We start from the raw sequence: 22,383 nt of genomic DNA, 5'->3' as shown, positions 1-22,383 counted from the left end.
AGTTTTGAATTTTGTTTATAGAATATTCTGATCTTCTAATATTCAATCAGGTATAAATATACAATCAATTATATTGTAAAAACTGTTAAACAAAATATAATCGAATATTGAGAAAAAAAAAGTTTAGATATTATATTTACTAGAATATAGTATTATAGAAAATAAAACTATAATTCAGTCAGATAGCAATCTGAATATCAGAGATTTATTATAAATTCTTTATAGTATTGCTAATTGCTGTATCTAATATCAGTTTATTATAAAAACTCTCAGACTCTTTTTTAGTGATTAGCTCAATGTAACGGGTAGGTTCTATTGTTTGGGTTTATAGATTACCACTCGGCCAAAAGAGACCACAATTTCGAAGCTCTCGCTTCGATATTCCCAAACTACATATATATAAGGTATAGGTAACACACGAGTATATTTGTCACAGGAAAATCCTGTGACATTCAATTGGTGATTAATTATAATAAATAATATATTAGAGAGAACTACAAAAACAGACAACATAAATTTGGAACTATTTTAGCACTTTCAGTTGTAAATTCAATATTCTCTATAGCTATAATATCCAACTGAATTCAAAATGCATCGAATAGATTGGCGGAAATAATCAAATCTGTCTGGCGGTGCTCAATAATAGAGAATCTATTCAGATATAAGATATATATTTGTTTGAAAATTGTAGACTTATCTGACTCCGCAGTGTCTAATTATTATTTTTATTAGTAAAGCTCCGCGCGATGATCAGATTTTATTATCGAGCAGAAGTATCTTGATGATTTCTTGGTATTCTTCTTTTCGGATCTCAGCGTTTATCGGATCGAGACTTCCTCGCAGAAAGGATTGGCAAGAAAAATCTTCGGCTCTCCTCAAACCAACAAAGAGGAGAAATTTAGGTCGAGACCGAGAATTCATTGAAATCGATGGGTGCAGACATAAGTAAGGAGTGGTCTGTAGCGCAGCTGTTATGTATACGCAATACAAAACTGCGGTTAGCTTATATTCGTTGAAAAGTTCTGCTATTCAATCAATGAGAAGCCGACACTAAGCGGGTAAGCACTTGATATCCGAGTTCGGCATCATTGATTAGCCAAGAGTATAGACATTTGCATCATAGAGCATGAATCATATCCAAAAGCGTGTGCACACTACTATATTGCCCAATCAAATTATATAATTTGGTCAAACTGATAAATTGTCTCTGTCCATACATATTGATAGGAGTTCGGAGAAATCAATTAATTTCTACGCCTTATTCAGCTCCTTGAAACATTAGAGATATTATACACTGCATTCGGCAGTGGATCAATTCCAGCTCAAATCATGATAAGCGGCCACGTGATTTAATGACAACATAACCTTAATTTCTCATTATTGAAAGAAACTTCAAGCAGTGCTAACCATGAACGGGCAATCGCAATCAACGTATATCCTTAGTAGTTTTAAAACGAAAATGGCTCTCACTTAAAGGTAAAAATTCAAGTCTTATTTCTTGACAGTCTCCGGTCGCTTTCCCACTTTGTTGGCTTGGTCGTTTGTATAGACATCGCGACGGAAAAAGGTTTGAATAGTCCCATCGGACATATTTCCAAGCGCTTGATCTGAGTTGTTGCCGACTTTGATGCGCTTGGCAGATATAAGATCATCGAGGGTTGTGACAACCGCTTGGCGGCTGTTGTCACCTGCGACAACATCCTCGAAAAGATGAGTCCTTGGGCGGTTCGCTTCTTCCTCAGCTTGCTTGCAAAATTCTAAAAGTGCTTCTGTTCCGCTTAACTCTTCCCTGATACTTTGCTTGTCAGACGTCTGCTCGTTGTCCGGAGACACAAGAGAACGTTGCTGTGCCGGAAAATTCTGATCAAGTCCGTAAAGGTGACGAAGCAGCCGCAATCTCCAGCTTGTCACTTCCTTGTGCAAAGAACTAAGTCCCTCTGCATTTATTAACCATGGCAGACTAGGCGCCACAGGCTGTTGTATAGGCTCAGCAGGTCTTAAAGCAGTCATTGAGGCATCTCCGGTATCACCCAGTAGACTAGGCTGGGACTGGTGTATGAATGAAAGAAAATCCGCACAAATCTCCAGGCTCTTTTGTGTGCTTCTCTTTTCGTCCTCCATCATTTTTAGCTCTGATGTTTCAACGCCAGCAACCACGTAGCCTTGCTCACATGCTGTCTGTAGCCGCATTCGAATACCGTCCAGATGACTTTCCAGATCATATTTGGTGTTTTCTATGAGGTCTTTAAATTCCTCAATAACAGACCTGGTAGTCGATGTGGTGCGTCTTGTGACAAAACGTCAGAGCATTCTGGGAATAAAGACTGGACTGGAAACTCACAAATTTGCATAAGCCAATGCAATGGTAATCGTTGACTTGTACCCCGCCAACATGTTTTTAAACCCCGAAATATCCTCTCCCATATACCTAATTCTGAGCCAGTCCCTTTTACTACTCCGCTCCTCCGTTGAATGAGCCGTGCATTTCTTGATTAGATCATTAAAATCTTCACAGGCATTTTTACACCTTGTGAGTGGTTGCTCCAGCGACGCTAAATCAACATCAAGTTTACCAGTTGACTCCCAAAGTGTCTGAAGTACTCCTTGAAGAGCTTCCAATTCCTGACGAAGCTCACGGATTATCTTCTCCCGCGACTGCAGGCTCTGAATTGTCTGATAGAGGACCAGAGTACCCTCGAGGGCCAGGGTTACAAAGGTGGAAATGGCAGATGCGGTACCGACAACTTCCGCCATAGTAAATGATTGTGATATTGGTATTCCTTGAGTCGAGGAGAGAAAAGGGAAAGAGAACACGCACTTGCTTTTTGTGACGTGTGAGTGCGGAGGATATATATAAAGACGAGTGGACGATTTGCGGTCATGTCGATGCTTTGCCTCGGATAGCGCGCGGCAAAGTCGGGCGCTTACTCCTGCGCTCCGATTGGTGAATGAAGCTGACCTTTCCGTTCCAATTCCTTGTCATGAAGAATGACTTCCAAAGCTCATTGATTCTGAAACACGGGTGCGTTGCCGCTAATTTTTGAGGACCTATCAAAAGGCTAAAGAGTTCATCAAATGCGTTCTGGCTGTGGAACAAGAACTATATCATATCAATAATGTAATTGAAAACACTGCGAAAGGTCCGATCGATCTTCATCTTCTTCGACCCTATCTTGTAGCATGAAAAAAGATGATAAATATACACAAAGATGGGAACGTGGTGCAGCTGTACAGTTTGCGTAATTATAATGTACAACTTCTGTATTGTTCTAAACCGATTGGGCGCTTCACTAATATTGACGGGTGGGAGACATGCGCAGCCTTGTTTTCTCCTGTGTGCCAGCCCATCAGGCTTTGATTTTTCACGCCTGAGAAACAATATTGAAATTGACCGGATAACAGGTCCTGAAGCTGCAAGCATGTTTCCAGCCAGGCTCAGACCTATGTACGTGTCAGCCTTGTGGCTCTACATTCGCTGAGAGCCCAGTAATTTGGTTTTAAGAAGCGCCAAGAGATGGGCAGAGGGCCTGAGCTGCTCGAGTTGCCGCCGGCATTTGGCTTCAATCACCAATAATTTTAGCTCCAGTTGTGGACTAAATTTCGAATATCTGGATATACATTTCAAGAATCAGAATATAGGACCGATCAACCGGGTGCAAAGGGTAGGAGTGCAAGCAATCGTGGGTATATTTCTCACTGTTGCGATCTATGTAGCGGAGGGAGAGGTATATATCGTTACGGTACGATACCGATTCTGGAGATGGACCGTGAAGATATGGACAGATCTCTATATACTACCAGAAACCAATCTTCTCCGCAGAAGTACAGATCGGATCAGGAAATTCAGGAGATATTACTGTTTACCACTATATCAAGTAACAGATATACTGAAAAACATCGAGATAAAATCGCTGGAAACCATCAATCTGTTTATACTGGTACTATGGAAAATCCGAATATAGGTCGATGATAAGTAGACCTGGGCACCCGCTCATGAGCGGCTCAATGAGCGGGAAACCGCTCATTAGGTGGGGCGAAGCTAGTTCTTGGCAAAATTGCATTATGATGCAAAAGCTTGGCAGTAATGAAGTGGTATTATAGACAGTAGTAGTAATTAAATTGAATCCCAATTATATCTATTGCTAAATCTGTAATCTAGATCGTTGGCCAGTGCTGTTAGCCAGCGCTGTAATTCTGGTAATTGACCATAGTTAACAGATTAATTACATTACAAACAAAATTACTGGCATAAAATAATGCAAAATAGTCTCCATTTTTGAGCGGGTTGAGCATGCTCATGCCCAGGTCTAATATCAAGCATATTATTTTCTTCAGGGTTCCAATACAGAGCTTAGCAGCCATTTGACAGAGATCAGTATAGAAACTTAACAACTCAGCAGTATAAACTTTGTATATACAATCACAGTTTGATTTGTATTTGTACTGGCATACTTCGGCCGCATATTTGGCATATGAGATCATTCCAGAGCACTATATATATAGATTAGTACTTTCTTCAAATATAGAACTATATTCCAGATCTTTCTCCATTTTCTCTGACATCCAACGTAAGCAAGAGAGATATTTTGTCTCAGAATAAGAGGTGTAGTGAAATAGGGGTGGAGATGCTGAAAAATGAAGGAAGTGCAGCGGATGCGGTACGTTAAGCTCTGGTCTTGTCTCAACCTCGTCCACACTCAAATTGCCACAATTTGACAAGATTGCTTGTTTCCTCCCGCCTTGTACAGGGACTGATGTTGTTCCCTATTATAGATGATTGCTACTGTTCTTTGCGGTGGGGTTCTTGGTGAAGATACCATTCAATATTTTTCGGCCCGCCATATTATCTATAGCGATGACTTACATTCGTTTAACGAGCTACCACAACGGCATCGGTGGCGGAGGATTTGCATTACTGCATGTACCCAACGGAACAACCGAACTCATTGATTTCCGTGAAACTGCACCGATGGCTATAGATAACATGGCCTATATAAGAAACCCGAATGCCTCAGAGTTTGGCGGCAGTGCTAGGTGCGAAAAGCTCTCTTACAGTGCATTATTGCCCTTGACGCCATAATTAGGTACTAACTCACCTCAGTGGTGTTCCTGGTGAGGTACGCGGTCCGGAATACCTCTCCAAGAATTATGGAAAGCTACCCTGGAAGTTTATAGTAGACCGTGTCGCACAGGTCGCCGAGGAAGGGTTTACAGTCACAGAGGATATGGTGAAGTATTTCGAAATAGCCATCAAATTCAGGGGGCATAATTTCTTAGTTCATGATCCAGCGTGGGCAAAAGACTTTGCCCCGAACGGGACGATGGTGAGAATAGGTGATGCTATGACTCGTAAGAGATATGCATCAACCTTGAGGACCATCGCGAATTATGGACCTGATGCCTTCTATAGGGGGGGATATTGCTAAAGACGTGCTGGATGCTATTCAATCTACGAGTGGTAATATGACTGAACAGGATCTCTTAGACTACAAAATCATGCGACGAAACACCTCCAGCATTACCTACCGAGGGTACAACCTCACCAGTACCACCGCCCCAACAAGTGGTGCAGTATCACTCAGCATCTTGAAGATCCTCGAGAGGTATGGGGACTTTTTTCAAGCTGGGAACGAGCCACACAGTACTCATCGGCTGAATGAGGCTATCCGTTATGGCTATGAACGAGTATGCAATATTAATGACCGAACTTGAAACCCGCATTTACTGATGTCCGTGCCACAGAGGAGCCTCTTGGGCGACCCAGGCTTTAATAGAACCCACGACATAGAGGAATATGAGAGGTGGATGTTAGCAGACAGCACTGCATGGTTAACGAAAATAGATGACCACAAGACACACCACGACCCAGGGTATTATATTCCGAACCCAATCGGACTAGGCTCCGAGTATGTCCTCTTCAAAGGTTCTTTAGTCTATAGGTGTTTGTCGCTGACGAATGAGCGTGCAGTCATGGGACGTCTCATATGTCCTCAGTGGACAGAGACGGCATGGCAATTGCCTTGACCACAACTATAAACCTCCGGTTCGGCAGCCAAGTCATGACGGAAAAGACAGGCATTGTCCTAAACAATGAGATTGATGATTGTTACATCCCCCGAGCTTCAGACAATCCAGACATATTCCCCGAAAATCGTCTCCAGCCTGGCAAGCGACCGTTATCGACCATTTCCCCCACGATAATCACACGTGATGGCGAGTTGTACTTCATTACCGGGGCTGCTGGAGGGCCACAAATTGCGACAACTACACTGCAAGGAATAATTAACGTTCTAGATCGAGGCATGAACGCATTCGACGCGCTTGCTGATCCCCGGTTGCATGACCAGATGTTCCCAGACAGATCGAACGTGGAAAACCCATACAGTTCTCGAAAGGCCAAACACAATGGATACAATCAAACAATTGTGGAGTATTTGAAGGAAAAAGGCCATAATATCAATTGGTTTGGTTCGATTGGCATGTAGCAATCAATTCAATTGCTACGCGATGGAAGCATTGAGGCCGTGGGCGAGCCACGCCAAAAGGTTTCCGGTGGAACCCTTTGGCCTACGCAGGAGCGCTGCCTATACCAGGGCTGAATCTTCCTTCAGCCGGATGTGGAAAAAGGCGTAATGGGCCTAAGGTACAAGCTAGCGCTTGTTGACTAGGTAAGAGAAGAATTGAAAAAAAGTAGAAGATCATTCAATCACTTAGTAGAGACCGAGACTGACTTTTGAAGAAGCTTGAACACTCAGGATAATCCAAGCGAACTCATTCAGCCTTCTTCTTACGTGGTCTATTCCAAGAAATAGCCATGACGAAACGGGATCGAACTGCAAAGATCCGAGAAGGGTAAAGTGTATATATAGCCTTACCACATGAATTTTTTTAAGGACCTTGTCAGAAATTCCGTAACAACTATTTTCAATGTTTTGAGACAACAGGTATGAAGTGCAGACGTCTTGATTCTAGTCCTTGTTATCCAAAGCATATTATTTTGCCTGAAAGAGCTATCGTATACCCCACAAGCATGGAATTTAAGAAACGGAGAAAATTATCTCTTTTCTAGGCTGGCCAGTCTATTCTGGGTGAAGGTCGAGAAAGATTACGCAGTCCGGATATCGAATTTTGTTGAGTTGGCAGCCATTATGTCGATCCTTTACGACTTAAAACAGATATTCTATATCAGTGAAAAAAGAAACAACGATTATATCTAAGAAGATTATATTATATCACTAATATAAAATAAGACAGTATTGCTATGTACGAAATATTTTGTAATCTATGTCAGTATATCGGTTATACCAGATATCAATTTCCAGGATTGGGACCATAAATATATTTTCGAAACTGTTTGTACTGGAAAATCTGGCTTCTCTGGTTGTTTTGAAATCAGATTATTATAAACTGTCAAATTTTTTCCGGACCAGAAAACACATATTAAACTAGATGAAGTTAGTTGGGAAGAAGGCTCGACGAAAGTTATGCCGCCATACGTCTATCATGTCTAACAAAGGGTCATCACTCTCATCACTTTCATCTCCCAATATTTCAAGACCGGATAATTTTAGTAAAGTAATATGGGTCTTTCGAGTTTTATTTTGACTAGGCTCATGATAATCGTCAGGTGAATTAGATGCTCTATCACGGACTCGCGACCATTGGCATAAATTTAAGCTCATACAGGCAATAAACCAGGGGCCGAGTGAACGGTTATCTTCTGTAGCTCACGATTAAGCAGTTCTACGTGAGACTTTCTGTCCGGGATCCATTGAGTAGCCCAAGGAAGAAGTCTGCGAACTAAGATATTTGGGAGTTGGAATATTCAAGGCATGCTGATTCGATTGCCGACATGACCACTCTGAATCAGTGTTCAGAGGAATAATTATCCTCGCTTTTCAAACAATGAATGTATTCCTTGGAAAGCTGTTGAAACGGACTTTCGCCATACATAAAAAGTCTGGCAGCCAGAATGCCAAAGCGTTAATGTCAGACATTGGGAGATTCCTCACTTTTGTTGTCTTTCGTATGGAGAGTTCCAGAGCATTCCAAGGCTCCGTCCCAATTCTTTTGAAGATAGATTTCCCTTCCAAGTAATCACTTATTATGATAGAAATTTTAGGTCGCATATCCTCCCCCGAAAACAGACATCATGATTGTGCCTCTCTGGCATCGTAAAAACCTTTCCCCATTTTCACATCGCAGTGCGCAACTTGAACGTTGTGTAGGGTCTGGAGCCCACTCGAGACATCACAAAGAAGTGATACTTGCGTCTTGCAAGGTCATGCGCCTTCTGATTGCCGTGAAAAGCTAGTAATATCCCCGTACTCCGCTGCTTCCAGAATCAGCCTTGGCCAGCATCTGCTACTTTTTCGGTAGCCATAAAGCTGGAATTCGTCCCATACTATGAAAATCATTTTCACTATGAATTTAAATTTTCTGATAAAATAATTTGCAAGTATGCGAACTTCATTCGTGATCGCTGGAAGTTGCCGGCTGTCATTCGTATCATGAGGGCTTGGATTGATTCGCTTGGCCACCTGGTGTAGACCCCATTTCCATGAAAGGGAAGATCCGAATGACTGTGAGCACTCGGTGACTACTCATTAAGATACCCCCGGGTCCGTCATCCTGGTAAGGTGCAAGCACAATATCACATAATCAACCGATTCGATCCAGTCCTGACCATATCTATCATAGTTTCAGATTCTCTACTTAGACCTAGGTCAGCAACCCACTTAGTATATACGGCTACAGAACGAGTAAAATAGGGTTTTCCGTCCGCTCACACTCATGCTATACATCAGCAAATTAGTAGTATATTGGGTGACCACATGTAAATTTCTATTGTTTTATATTTCTCCCTTTTTCCCCCTCTGGATTAATTATATGATTAAATAGTTTCCTAATCTTCAGATACAGATACAATAGAATTCACAATAATTTTCGAAGGTCTGCAACTGTTATTGCCCGCCCCCCCCCCTCCTAGACAATCTCATCAACCTTTTCTGCACTTGGACTCAAGAGATCCTTGAAGGATCTATAAGAAAAGTCCTATTATTTGTTATTTGTGGAAGAAAGTTCAAATGGCCCTGAATATATTTTCCCGGATGGAGCTTCAAATACTCTAGGTCCCTCGTCAAGTTCTGCAATATCATACCCAGGTGCTGGTGGTGCAGAATCGGCTGCATTCAAATTCTTTTGACGCCAGCGTCGTCGATTATACCACATGGCGGCGAACACGATCAAGGTACATGCAACCACAGCTCCAATGACGGGTCCAGCGATCCATGCCCTTGAGGATCCTTCTTGCGATGAGTCGCTTTTCTGATCCGTGGCCGAAGTTTTTCCCGTGGCCGATGGCCCTAAACTCGTTCTGGTGCTAGTAGCACCAGAGTCTGTTGTGGTCATAGCCGGCGTATGGAAGTCGGTTTCTTGCCATCGAACAAATACTGCCTTGGCATTGAGTCCGCCAGAAGTGGTTATGCTAGTTTCCGTTCCTCCTTTGGTGACTGTCCATACATGGTTCGTATCGGTATTGACTGAAAAGCATCGGTTGGTTGAGTACCACACCAATCCGTCATCTGTTTGAGCTGTGAAGCCGCTAGAGATACCAGCAATCGTCAGCAAAAGGAAGACCAAAGAGACTTCTGGTTCGGTAAGTATTAGGCTCACGATGGGCAGCAGGTTGCTCGTGTCTCTGAGCTAACTCCAATGCTAAGAACCGTCGAGCTGGCTATGGAATATCCCGATGGGCAAACACCCGGCGAGTAGTAAAAAGCTGTTGTCGCCTGATATCCGGAGGGGAAACAGCTGCTCCAGTCTGTCGGCCCCTGACTGAAAAACCAGCCCTCGAGGCTGTTCGAAATCGATGTGGTGTAGTAGTACGTCCCTTTTACGTACTCGATATACCATGTATCGGTGCTACATGATGGTGGTGGTGAGAATGTGGTCGTAAGGGCTAAAGGAGCGGTTGCTGTCATAACGATATTTGGGAGTAGAAACAGTAGAGAGAGGCTCACGAGAATAAAAGCCTTTACGATGTAGGATAGCCTCAATTTCGAAGCGCCTAAGTCTGGTACTTGATAGGTCAAAGATCACGAGTCATTCTTTTAGTGCCGTGCTAAATATGCACATTATCTTTAGCCTACCCTGGCACTCGCTTGCGAGATTGCCAGGGATGATGGGCTCGAGGTATTGCGAACGTCATGGCTGTTTTCCAATGAAAGACTCTTTACTCAACCAGCACTTTAAGCATCATTGAAATACCTATGGTATCGAAATAAGAGCGAGCGTCTCCCAGGACAGTATGTCATTTTCATAGAAATAATTTGTCACGAATTGGATGTCACGTATTGGAGCCGAAACTGTACAAAGTACGTTAGACATCCCAGGGGATTCGCCCCACAGATGATCAACAGCATCTGAAGAGGGATCCTGGTTGGATATTAACTTGGGATCGATTACTCCATATAGGGAAATGACTACCCCCCGTATCAGCCTTGAAGGCGCCCGACAAGACTACAGCGAGGAATATCATAATTGCAAACTTTATTGATCTGTTCCTTTGACACAATCTGGCATTGGACGGCGGCTAAGAAAAACAAGCTCCTAGAAGCATCGTAGTTAACTGCACGTACCCGGACTTATCAGGTAGAATATAAACACCGTTCGCAGGCCCGGTGAGGGGTGGATAGCCAGAGATTAATGGGGTAGGTACTCCGCGACTTCTCGGAGTCCACCGGCTGTGCTCAGACCAAAGTAACCAGGGTCGAAGAGAGCAGCTTCGTGCCAGATCGCAAGGCTGGGGGAGACAAAAGAAGAGACGTTTTAGCGTTTCGCCTCTTTAGTATTTCGACAGTCCATTAATAGCCTGACTGCGATGAGAAAACAAAGGAGGGTCCTTAACGATGTACAGATTCAGAAGGGTATGTGTCTTTGCATCCTTCGCATCCTCGGAACATTGGATTGTAACGGGCGACGCATTAGCCGCTGATATGACCCAGCCTCGTGCATTTGTGGAAATAACGATAGCTGAGCTGCATGGCGTCCACGCAGGCCAATTACTTTAACGTACTTTGGCAATCGTGACTTCCTAAATTTCTGCCAATCAGGTCTGATCGGACAGCTTCGGACAGGTTGAGAGAAAGTTCTTACTGTATAATCGCAAAGGGGAATGGTCTTGGCCATCCCGCATGGGTGGTGGGTCAAGGTTACGCCATATTCCGCCGCTAACGGAAAAGTAAGGCAGATGGACAACGTCGTCCTGAATCGAGCGGAGAAATATGAGCGAGTGGGAAACTTGATACATATTCCGTATTGAGACACTGCTCTACTCTCCAGAGCACTGTGTCTTTCTGAACAAAAACGTAAGGTGTTAATTTGCAGAGGGTCCAGACTTAATTTGGCCCCCACATCGCAATACCTGGTCTGGTGCTGATCGTCCCCCGTAGCGAGAGCTCCAATGCCGATCCCCACGAGGGTCCCACCGAGCCCAAAAGCGCCAACGATTGAGTTCGCGCCCGCGATTCCCACTTCTCTCTTCCTTGGCCTATTCTCTGCTTTTTGGGCGCCGGCCTCTGACTAGGCGCACCGCAGTTCCGAGGTCGACTGCGTGTAATATTATGCTGTCAACTGCCCGGCAGATTCGACTGTGGCTAATGACCAGCACTATGGCTATCCTCAAGACTTTTGGGGGATGGCCCTGGGGCCAGCAAAACTATCAGCTTCTTGAGGGAGTTCGTGATAAATCATGGTATTACTATGCCTGTACGACAAAGAAGACTTGGATCAAGGCTTTTTCGATAGCAGCAGTGATTTTATTACTTTGGCATTTCCCTTTACTTCCGACAACCTCCAGGCAAATTCTTAATGAACGTTTATGCGATCATCCTATCTCTATACTTGCGTCCGATGCCTCGAAGGCATTCAATGAAACTCTAACGCGTCAGTCCAAGTCATTAGACGGCGCTGTGACAGAGTACCGCCGCCGATATGGCATGCCGCCGCCTCCCCATTTTGATAAATGGTACGAGTTTGCGAGGCAGCGTGAGACGATGTTGATCGATGAATATGATACGATATATCATTCTATGCTACCTTTCTGGGGACTGTCTCCCAGTACGATCCGAGCACGTGTCAAAGAAGATCTCGGCTATGATAACGTAGTGATGGGGATCTCTATTCGCAATGGCGAGCCCATCCATCTTGGCAATGGCCAGGGGAATTTCCAACGCGATGCTGCAATGAAGCAATTTAGCAAATTCGCTCAGTGGTTACCGGATATGGATATCGAGTTTAATGTCCACGACGAACCACGGGTTGTTGTTCCTCATGAGCAATTACACAGATCGGTTATGAAAGGCTATACAGCTCAGGCCATTCTAAACGGCAAAACATCATTATTTAATAATTTTTCGAACAGTGATGACCTTCTTCCTCATCCTATTCCTGAAGTTTTTACAAGCAGATTTCTCAATATTGAACGGCAAGAAACGTGGATTTATTCCCGACTATCATGTCCACCTGACAGTTCTACAATGGATCTCGATGGCGCACCGGATAATACAAGTGCTTTCGCCGTCGAACCTTTGGGATTTGTCTTTAATCAATCTGCCGCCACCGATATTTGCAACAGTCCATCACTACGTCACAAAATTGGGATCTTTGAACGGCCCAATGCATTCAAAATCACGAATGAACTAGTTCCTATGTTCTCAATGTCGCATCCATCTTCATTCCAAGATATACCTATTCCTTCACCATGGTATTATGAAGAGGTCGGTGGCTACGAGCCAGAACCGGATATTCCATGGGAGTCAAGGAAAGGGCAACTTTACTGGCGAGGCAGTTCTACTGGAGGACACAGCCATGGTGGATCATGGCGCAATCTGCTACGACAAAAAGTTATTTCATTGCTGGAGCGCAACTCGGGACATGACATCTTGGAACGTAAAGACTGCAGTATCTGGGGTGGTGACCAACGACCGAAAGCTCGCGAAACAAACCACACAGAGTATGAAGGATGGAAAGTTCGACAAGCAAATCAAACAGAACTCGGCCAATATTTCAATGCCCATTTTGTTGATATTGTGGATTGTGATGAAGATTGTGACGAGGAGATAATGTTTTTTGATCTCGTGGATAGAGACGATCACAATGAGGCGTGGAAACACCGCTATTTATTGGACATGGATGGCCACGCTTACAGTGGACGCTTTTACGCTTTCATGCGTAGCAAAAGCGTTCCGCTGAAACTTACCTTTTTCCGAGAATGGCATGAAAACGTGCTTATTCCATGGGTTCATTACGTCCCACTCAACAAGGATGCGAACGAAATTCCCGAGGTTGTGCGTTTCTTCGAGCAGGATCCTGCTGGTCAGGATATTGCTCGAGCAATTGGCGAAAATGGGCAATCATGGGCTGCTAAGACACTACGTAATGACGATATGGATGTTTATATGTTCCGGCTTATGTTAGAGTATGTTCTTCCGTTCGAGGCTACTCGGTGAAATTTAGTTTACGATACTGACTATGGTATTGCAGATATGCTCGTGTACAGGATGACCATCGGGAGAACTTGGGTTTCCTTTCATCATCAGAACCATGAGGGCGGGCTTGCAGAAGAAATGAAACTTCAGAAAGACACATTAGGAGTTTCTTTCTATGTAATATTACCTCCACAATTCATGCATGTATTGGTATCAGGTGAACAGCATATATAATTGGATGAAGCCTCAATTGATGGTGACGAGACTGACTAGACAGTTCTGATATGATCATGAGTTCATACAAATTTTTTTGACAAATTTTTTTGAATCACAGAATATAGTCCTAACTTCTTTGTTAGCTTATACATACGACCATAGGGTGTGGAGAACAGGGCTTCCCGTCCGCTCAGCCGTACTTAAGCCACACGCCGGCAGGTTAGTAGTATGGTGGGTGACCACATGCGAATCCCTGCTGTTGTATGTTTTTTTGTTCATCCGTTTTTGGTCATTCGTGGGGACGATTGCCATTGCGGCTCTTTCCCTCGCTCTAATTTTCCCTCACTTTTAATTTACATCCCGTTCTAACTTTCTCTCATCCATAAATCTTCCCGTGTGATGGACGAGCGGCCTTACTCGGAGAAGCAACGCTTCTACATGGGAAGAGCTAAACTTAAGAAATTTCGACTTGAGTGGCTCTGGGCCTCGAACTATTAGGGAGAAGCATATCGCCTCCCTGGTGGAAACGTTTAAATCCGAAAACTGTATTCGCCTCAATGCTGATAATTTTGTTAAGGCCTTAGTCAGCAATGTTGTTCTTGAACAGACCTTGAGTGAGCAAGGTCTTAACGCAACCGACCTACGTGATCAGTCTCGACTCCGTTTCGTTAATTTTCCGGAGAACCTTAGGCTGAATTTACTTCACAGCAAGCACCGCCTTCTTGCTACAGACCGATTTCTTTGTGATAAATAGTGGATGGTCGAATTTTCCTATGAAGGTGGCCAATTGAGCTTCAGCCACGTTGGCCCCCAATCCCGCCCGCCTGGACCCTGTATCAACAAGTGGGCTTTTGAGTAGATCTCTACCTGTTTGATTTACAAATGGCCCCAGGGACTGGGTGCTCTAAATGATTTTTGGCGATGTTCGGGGCTCTTTAAATCCCCGTATTTATAGCTTCGTTCCCTCCCCATTCACACAAGATTTCCAATTTGCCGTTGCATTGAAACAAGTTACCCCGATCCCAACTTGAGGATCACAAAAGGAGAAATGGTGAGCAATAGCTCGATACGAGAGGAAATTGAGCTATCAATAAGTTCTAAGGGTGATCGAAGTTCCAAGCCCCTTATTCGGTCCAAAATTCAAGACATATCCGGTGAAATAACTCAAAGCTACAACCTACGAGAAGATGGAGAGATTGAGAGCAAACTTCCACAAAAGAGCAGCCTGCGAGGCCTCTTTCAAGGATGGAAATTCACTCTTTTTCTAGCTTTCACAGCAAGTGCTATTGTATTATTTTTCAATTTTGCCTTCCTTATTTTCACAGCCGTACGCACCCAGCAGCGTAAGGATGCTGCGTTGTCAAGAGGAGACTGCGAAAGAGTACACCAACTGAGTACTGGATACCATTGGATCATCAACGTGCTCAGCACTATTTTACTCGCCGCAAGTAATTTCGGAATGGTACGAAAATAATCCATACGAAGCTTGCCTGAAATATGTTAATTATCCATAGCAATGCTTGGTAGCTCCAACAAGAAATGATATTGATCGAGCTCATAAGGGCCAGCGGTGGCTAGATATTGGGGTACCGAGTATTCGCAATTTATTCCGTATCTCCTCGACACGCTCGGTTCTGTGGCTCTTCTTGTTTTTTTCATCACTACCGCTCCACGTCTTTTACAACTCTGCAATTTTCTACCAGACTGCAGTTCCTGCGTACGACATATTTGCCGGCCCAGATAGTCTGGATCAACTCGATTGGTCAGAAGTCCACTTGTCCAGCCCGTTCGACAATTCAACTCTAAGAGCGTCTCTCAATGGCATCTTTCGCGCCGCCAAAAACGGGAGCTTGGAGTACTTAGATAGCGCAGACTGCGTAACAGCTTTTGCTCAAACCTACCAAACGACTTATGCCAAGGTCCTCTTGGTTACCCAAGATGACCCAAAGGGTTTGTACACTTTCATTGGCTCGAACGGTGTATATCATCCAGGTGCTTCTAAGCTGGACAACCTATATGGGGCGATGTCTGCTTATAAATGGCTGTGTCCTGCAAACGCCCGGGAAGATGATTGCAGCAAAAGTGGGAGCTCTGTCCCGTATAAGTTGGCGAAAGAGAATAACTGGAAGGTGTCTACTGCCCGGTCTCAAGATTTTTGGGATAATTGGTCGCCCGATGAATATACCTACAGCGATTGGTTGTCCCATGATTATGGCACCTACAGCGCTTACTTGTCCGATTCATCCGATGTTCAATCTAGGGTCCGATACTGTCTGGCGCAACCCGCACCACAAAATTGCAGTCTGCATTATTCTGTACCTCTAACAGTGGCAACAGTTATCTGTAATATTGTGAAGACATTAGTTTTACTTTATATTTGGCTCGGGATAAAAGAGGTTCCTCTCTTGACTATAGGCGATGCCATCGCATCCTTCCTTCGCCGCCAGGATCCCTATTCCAAGGGCATGTGCTTTCCAACCACTGGAACCGCAGTATACATACCCGCTACTCATTCCACACCCTCTTCTCTTCATGACCCTCAGTTTCGCCGGCCTGTGGTCTTCACTAAAAACCGGAATCGTTGGGGGTCCGCTGTCTCCAGTCGGTGGGGTTTTTTCATTTTCTTGTAAGTTTTGCAGTCATTTTTTTTACAAAGTCATTTATCAAGCACAAACTTACGAATACCATCTAGTTGGATACTTGCAATCATGATCTGCATCCTCCTTCTAGTCCTATCTATACTCGGAATTACCAGTCGCGGTCTTGGACAGCTTGGTACTATCTCCTCTGATACAATTCTCAGTGTTGAGAACTCTGGTGAAAGTCTCGTTACAACTTCTCTCATCGCCAATTTGCCACAGCTGATACTTTCATTCCTCTATGTCGCTTATAACAGCATCTTGACTTCGATGTGCCTATCCGCCGAATGGAGTCGCTTTGGTAACGATCGCAAGGGTTTACGTGTCTCCCATAGTCCGAAACAAACCCAAAGAAGCAACTACTTCCTTTCAATTCCGTATCGATTCGCGATATGGCTGATTGTGACCTCTGCCATTCTGCATTGGCTTGCTTCACAGAGTCTTTTTGTAATTGCTATTGAGGCATATAATACGCAACTGCAGAGGGATTTTGCAAATGATGTATTCGCTTGTGGATACTCTCCAGTCGCAATCCTTAGCGGAGTGTGCATTGCGACTGCTATGTTTCTCGGTTTAATGGTTATAAGTCTCCGGCGATTTGAGTCAGAGATTCCTGTGGCTTCAAACTGCAGCATAGCTATTGCTGCGGCGTGCCATCCATTTTATAATCCGAACGTGAATTCAGTAGATCCGGGGGTGGGGGGAGAGACGCAAGGTACAGAGGATATAGAGTCCGAGCAGGAAGAGGAGGATATGGCACTATTACCTGTGAAATGGGGATCTATACCGGTCGATGGGCCTGTGGGTCATTGTAGCTTTTCTTCTGTTGAGGTATATCCACCCGAGGAAGGGAAGGAGTACCAATAATGTCTGGAAAGGAAACAATCACCCAATCTAGTGTGACAACCATATTCAACTTGTATATAGTATTGCCCCCTTCTCCTCCAGTGAACATATCCAGATTTTTGTTTGGTTGTCTTGCCCTTCATTGGATTGCTCTTCAGTATTATTTGAAGAAAATAGAAAGCATTGAAATCTTTCCGCTCATGCGGATAAGAATGTTAGTAAATGTATCGAAAAGAACCGTTGGTAGACATCCAAAAAACCCTTTTTGTTTATCCTTGCTATCCGACTTGGCCTTGATCAAATTGTATTGACAGATAGTATCCGTGGTCTTGTATGGCTGGTTTATAACAATATTTTTCAGTCGGATATTTCGATTTTGATCCGGTCGGGCAGTTTTGCTATCTATATCTATCAAAAAACGGATACAAATAGATAGCAGAAAAACAAAAAGACTAGAAATTGTAGTTGCAGCAAAAATATTTCTGTAGATTCCCAAAGCCAGGGCAGCAATTACAATATTGAATTTCTCTATACGGTCCCATATATAAATGTTTGTATCGGTTTGGTATCTAATAAAGCCATTTGGAACTGTATACTTTTTTTGTCGAATATTGTTTCTGCGGTGGTCCGTTCGATGGAAAGAACAGCAATCCAGACAATTATATTAAAGTTGGGGTTGTTAAGGATTTTGAGGGATATTATAGTACAGAGGGAAGTATACAAGACTGACAGATGGAATTAAATAGAAAAAATATATAATCGCAGAATATTGTTTATTACTGTCAGTCAAAGGGTATAACTGTATTAGTGGTTATACAGGACTATCTAGCTGTAGAATAAGGGAAACAAGCTGGAAAAGCACAAGATGGGAGTTAGGCCACAACACTAGGCTCTCGCCAATAACAAACTTGTGTTGGAGGCTGTGGACCATCGTGCTGGCTGGACGATATAATTGGGAGTAGTCAAAGCCAAGAGACTGCCTCCCACATTATCCAACGTTGTTGTGGGCGTGCAGCTGCTTGTCCCTTTCCTGGGCAAAAGGCGAGCCACACCGATTGCCGACCTGACGGGGCTTTGGTCGGGGAAAATGAGACTGATTTGTTTTTAATTCAACTATATATATTGATAGTCAGCCAGAACAGAAAATTTTCACCAGTTTATAGATTTGACGGATTTTGAGAAATAGAATATAATTCGACGAAACTGATTTATTAGCTAGATCAAAAGCTATAGAGAAACTAAAACTCTATTTATCAAATATTTCCAATATTTTTTGGTATCTTTTCTCTGTTCACGGGAGAAAATTGCAGAATAAAATCTTATTGTCGATCTGGACAAGATCGACCAGAAAATAGTTGTTTATTTTTCATCAGATCAATGGAACGGTAAAAAATAAAAGAATAATATTTGCGGTAATATAATATTGAATGGATAAAGAGATACAAAAACTATCTATTTTGTCTCTGCTGTATTGAGATATCTCGCAAATTCTTTCCCTGTCGAATTTCACGAATGCGACATTTGCATGTCGGATTCGGCCCTTCAGGTGAAGGGGCGAGCCGCCAAGGACCGAATCGTGGGCGCTTGACCACGGCCATATAATAGCTGTTGTATGTTTTTGTTTTTGCTTGTCGTGTGTAATGTTTTCGCTGTCTCATGCTTCAGGTCCTTCAGTCTTTCCGGTGAATACTCTAAATTTTTCTGAACAAATGGCATAGTGTCTCGGTCAATTCTACCGTGTTGTTTGTCACTATATAGACCCCTGTCATATGCCTTCCGGTTTACATCTGACAGCTGGACTAGATGTATTGTTGCTATCACGATTGCATGGCCCGGGTTGTGCTATCTCATATTGTAAAATCCAGAAAACTCTTTGTAAATCTCAGACAAATAGGTATTAAATAGTTTAGTTGTTCTTTTTGACTTCTTCCGGACGAGGAATATTTGTGAATTTCAAAATTTCCCTTGATTGGATAGACTCCAACGAGGAAGTTGAAAAAGCTAATGTGACAGAAAGTTACTTGAAGGTGATTGGTAATAGCAGTCTCCGTGTTACCCTTTAGAACGGACTGGCGGTTAATTAGGAAGGGGTTTGTCAGGAATGACGCACTTATGAGGGTACGTAAAGTGTGACCTTACCAGACTTCGATCAGTCACGAGAGTATATGGATCTGGACGGCAATACGAGGCTAACCGAAATCGAATAGCAACCAGTGGAATACACTACAGTATGGGTAACTGGCACGTGCTAGATACCCATGGTCGAGTTTGGCAGGCGCAACGTGTGCAGTGGCGGAAATCAGTGCTTGGAATGCAACAATCTTCATTTTGCTTGCATGTCAAATGCAGGGTCCTGACAAATCCTGACAAACGGCACCAAAGCTATGTAAGGAAGATAGAGATATAGAGCTGCAGTACTACCAGGTATTTGTGGAAAGCAATCTTGAGGGAAAGAACATTTGTGATGACAATGTCCAACACATTTCGACATTGTGTGGTAGGCATCATCATTTCATTATTGTAGAGGGATATGTCCAAACATGAAGTTCTGCCTTTGTACCAACCTAATGTGGCATCTAGCCTGAGTACAATCACAAGGCTCATCGCGAAGATAGTACTAGACTTAGTTCTTACCCCATAAACATACCCGGCGAAATGCACAGTTGCTGAAACCCCTGGTTGACATGAACCTCGAACCTATTTCTGCCATCAACCCATCACAGCAGTCAAACCGCGGAGTTCATAGTTATGTTTGAAGGTTGGTATCTGAGTCAAGTGGTCTCAGGTGGTGGGACTTCTAGCCTCACTGTGTAATAGCAAGGGCAAACACTAGATCACTGAGCGGACCATGCTATCAAGAGCTTTAGCTCATGACAGTAGACTTAGAGCTGCCAAAACAGCAGCTGTAGGGTTCGCAAGGTGTATTGCTTGTGACAGTAGCATTGCCGACGGTTATTTGTAAGTGCAGCCGTGAGAGACGGCCTATCAGCCAACCACTTTCCAGGGCGGCCATGACCAAGGTCTTCCGAGAGTCTTAATAGACGGGCGTTTATATTTTACTGGCTCCCTTGGCTGAGAATCTGATGTATTACGCGCGACGTATGGTCTGCTGTTGTTTTGCATCGATACTGTCAACGGTCCATTTTCGCATAGATATGCAGAAGGAGTGTTAAGGAACGAAACAAAAATTGATTCTTCGATTAGATCTCGAATGTTTCTCACAGCAGATTCAAGAGTCTCGGGTGACGGGGGTGTTGACGTAGTTTTGTTTCGCAAAAGACCATCCCGTATTTTGACAGGTAGATTGACCTCACGGGCTGCCCCGGGCATAATGTATGTTGTCAGGAGAAAGTGGTAGAAATGAGTCAAATCCATGTTTGTTGAACCGTTGGTTGTCTCAATGGACTCTGTTGTTGACTCCATTGATGATCTGTAGCTTTCGCAATATCGCTTTGCTTCGAGGATGAACTCTAGTGTCTCAAGGCAATGATTTTGGGATAAATAGTTCATGAATGCGCTGAGGGTGCATGGTGGAGGCGCGATGTTATTCAGCACTTCATCCAGCGTGGGCCGCCAGACTACTCCGTAGGCCTTAGGCATTTCTGGTACTTTTTAATAACAACAGTTGACAAGTCATTGAAATGATAACTGGACATAATAGAAGGAGTTGTCAAAAAGAAGGTTGGCGGCTAGTCGAGGTATATAAGACCTTTCCTAAGGCAAATGAGCAGTCCAGGTATATGTGGCGAGTTTATTGGTGGTGCAATATGGTGAATTTGAATGCTTTAAGTGGTTCACCTAGACGGTAAGGCATAAAAGGGGTCTCGTGATGTTCTAGGCCATCGAAGGCTTGACGTGAACCATAATTGGATGGATGTCAAATCACCTGCCAATGGTGACTGGTCCCGCAAGGCGCGATTCGACGCAGTCTAGAGCCCTTATTTAGCAAAATGACCGGATAATGTGCTTCGCATATTATGCTTTCTGGTAGGAGATTATCCGTTTATTCATCCACGAAGACGGTTTTGGACGTAGACACGCTGCGCTACCTGCTTTACATAATCCATTTACATTTGCGACCACCAAAACACCGAACCTACAGTTCCATATCCCATACAAAACGGCAACTTTTAATCTTACAACTCATTCATTCCAACATATCCTAGATAGATATTTGATATTCTATCACTTGAAGCTATGCGTATTGTAATATTCGATCTTTGAATAGCATACTTCCGCGGTGAGAAGGATAAGGTAAATTACCATGTAATTTTCCGTATTTTTGGCTATCCTGAAAAGTGAGATTGAACTGAGTGAACAAATATTGAGAGATAAATGCCCTTCTCCAGCTGCGGTGTATAGTGTATCTTTTAGATAAACATGAGATCAGTTGAGGTTAGACTGAGGTACGGCTTTGAATTTTGGTTGGCGTTTTTGAAATTCTGTCCAGTATATTTTGAAAATACAGGGAATCTGGCAGATGTGAGATGCTGTAAAATAAGGTTTATCGGAGTAGCCTCAACCCTAAATGGTTGCCGCAGTTTTGACCATACTATTATTGGCAGTCGACGAGTAATCATTATGTTGGAAATAAATCAGATACATTTGAATACTGAAAATCTGATCCATCGCCAATTATTTTAAACGGTTGAGGGTGTTACATACTATTTGTTTTATTGAACGAATTCCAATGTTTTGACCGGACATAGCTTATGAAATGATAAAAAGACTCTAATTGTGGTACTACTCTAATCTCTTGTGATGCGAGGCCTCTGAGAGAAAGTAAAATAGAAACTTAACTGAAATCATCCATGATTAAGCTAATCGTATCAAAGAAGCTTTCATTGGCCATCTTCGAGATACTTGTTTTTCGTCTATAATAAATGATAGCCTGGATCTCTGGCCTACAATAGCTCTCCTCTCGAAAACACAACACATGGTTTTTTTATCCATGATGTATGTTGTCGCGAATATAAACAAAGAATTAAAGTATCTCAGATATACAGCTCACCTCGTCTATGAGCAGGAGAAGAGAGACTACAGTATTGTCCAATTTATACTTTGTCACCGAAATGTAATAAAACATGGACGGCGATAAAAAATACTGTATATAGCTATACCGTATCAGTTTTAAACTCTGTAGATATCATTGGCGAGATCGTTGTCCAGCTTGGGAAAGCTGATCTTCGACG

At 43.3% G+C, this 22,383-nt stretch overlaps 6 protein-coding genes across 6 annotated transcripts, besides 2 other annotated features; 3 read left to right on the top strand and 3 right to left on the bottom strand.

Annotated features, from left to right (window-relative positions):
- Nucleotides 1-1,491: 1,491 nt before the first annotated feature.
- On the bottom strand, nucleotides 1,492-2,754 carry N7469_005939 (uncharacterized protein; the record flags this gene model as incomplete). The annotated part of the gene is made up of 2 exons (XM_056644858.1): nucleotides 1,492-2,287; nucleotides 2,342-2,754. The coding sequence occupies 2 exons, from the start codon at nucleotides 2,752-2,754 to the stop codon at nucleotides 1,492-1,494; spliced, it is 1,209 nt and encodes a 402-aa protein (XP_056500096.1).
- Nucleotides 2,755-4,855: 2,101 nt separating this feature from the next.
- On the top strand, nucleotides 4,856-6,485 carry N7469_005938 (gamma-glutamyltranspeptidase; the record flags this gene model as incomplete). The annotated part of the gene is made up of 5 exons (XM_056644857.1): nucleotides 4,856-5,034; nucleotides 5,102-5,349; nucleotides 5,411-5,685; nucleotides 5,743-5,906; nucleotides 5,969-6,485. 5 exons carry the CDS (start codon nucleotides 4,856-4,858, stop codon nucleotides 6,483-6,485), a joined length of 1,383 nt encoding a protein of 460 aa, XP_056500095.1.
- Nucleotides 6,486-9,057: 2,572 nt separating this feature from the next.
- On the bottom strand, nucleotides 9,058-9,983 carry N7469_005937 (uncharacterized protein; the record flags this gene model as incomplete). The annotated part of the gene is made up of 2 exons (XM_056644856.1): nucleotides 9,058-9,604; nucleotides 9,676-9,983. The coding sequence occupies 2 exons, from the start codon at nucleotides 9,981-9,983 to the stop codon at nucleotides 9,058-9,060; spliced, it is 855 nt and encodes a 284-aa protein (XP_056500094.1).
- A 1,641-nt stretch (nucleotides 9,984-11,624) lies between these two features.
- Nucleotides 11,625-13,609, top strand: N7469_005936 (uncharacterized protein; the record flags this gene model as incomplete). The annotated part of the gene is made up of 2 exons (XM_056644855.1): nucleotides 11,625-13,480; nucleotides 13,546-13,609. 2 exons carry the CDS (start codon nucleotides 11,625-11,627, stop codon nucleotides 13,607-13,609), a joined length of 1,920 nt encoding a protein of 639 aa, XP_056500093.1.
- Nucleotides 13,610-13,692: 83 nt separating this feature from the next.
- Nucleotides 13,693-13,707: a sequence feature (Protein overlapping with rRNA (N7469_005935, KAJ5231347.1) was converted to a misc_feature.).
- Nucleotides 13,708-13,824: 117 nt separating this feature from the next.
- Nucleotides 13,825-14,058: a sequence feature (Protein overlapping with rRNA (N7469_005935, KAJ5231347.1) was converted to a misc_feature.).
- Nucleotides 14,059-14,754: 696 nt separating this feature from the next.
- N7469_005934 (uncharacterized protein) lies at nucleotides 14,755-17,212 on the top strand (the record flags this gene model as incomplete). Its single annotated transcript, XM_056644853.1, has 3 exons — nucleotides 14,755-15,168; nucleotides 15,221-16,332; nucleotides 16,399-17,212. The coding sequence occupies 3 exons, from the start codon at nucleotides 14,755-14,757 to the stop codon at nucleotides 17,210-17,212; spliced, it is 2,340 nt and encodes a 779-aa protein (XP_056500091.1).
- A 2,964-nt stretch (nucleotides 17,213-20,176) lies between these two features.
- N7469_005933 (regulator of G-protein signaling domain-containing protein) lies at nucleotides 20,177-20,791 on the bottom strand (the record flags this gene model as incomplete). Its single annotated transcript, XM_056644852.1, has 1 exon — nucleotides 20,177-20,791. One exon carries the CDS (start codon nucleotides 20,789-20,791, stop codon nucleotides 20,177-20,179), a length of 615 nt encoding a protein of 204 aa, XP_056500090.1.
- Nucleotides 20,792-22,383: the final 1,592 nt, after the last annotated feature.

This window comes from Penicillium citrinum, assembly GCF_028827155.1.
Source record: "Penicillium citrinum strain IBT 23319 chromosome Unknown utg000005l:1.0-1900146.0:1.0-1900348.0, whole genome shotgun sequence".
Classification (NCBI taxonomy): Eukaryota; Fungi; Ascomycota; class Eurotiomycetes; order Eurotiales; family Aspergillaceae; genus Penicillium; species Penicillium citrinum.
Note: the sequence above shows the minus strand (reverse complement) of the source record. Positions and strands in the feature narration are given on the sequence as shown.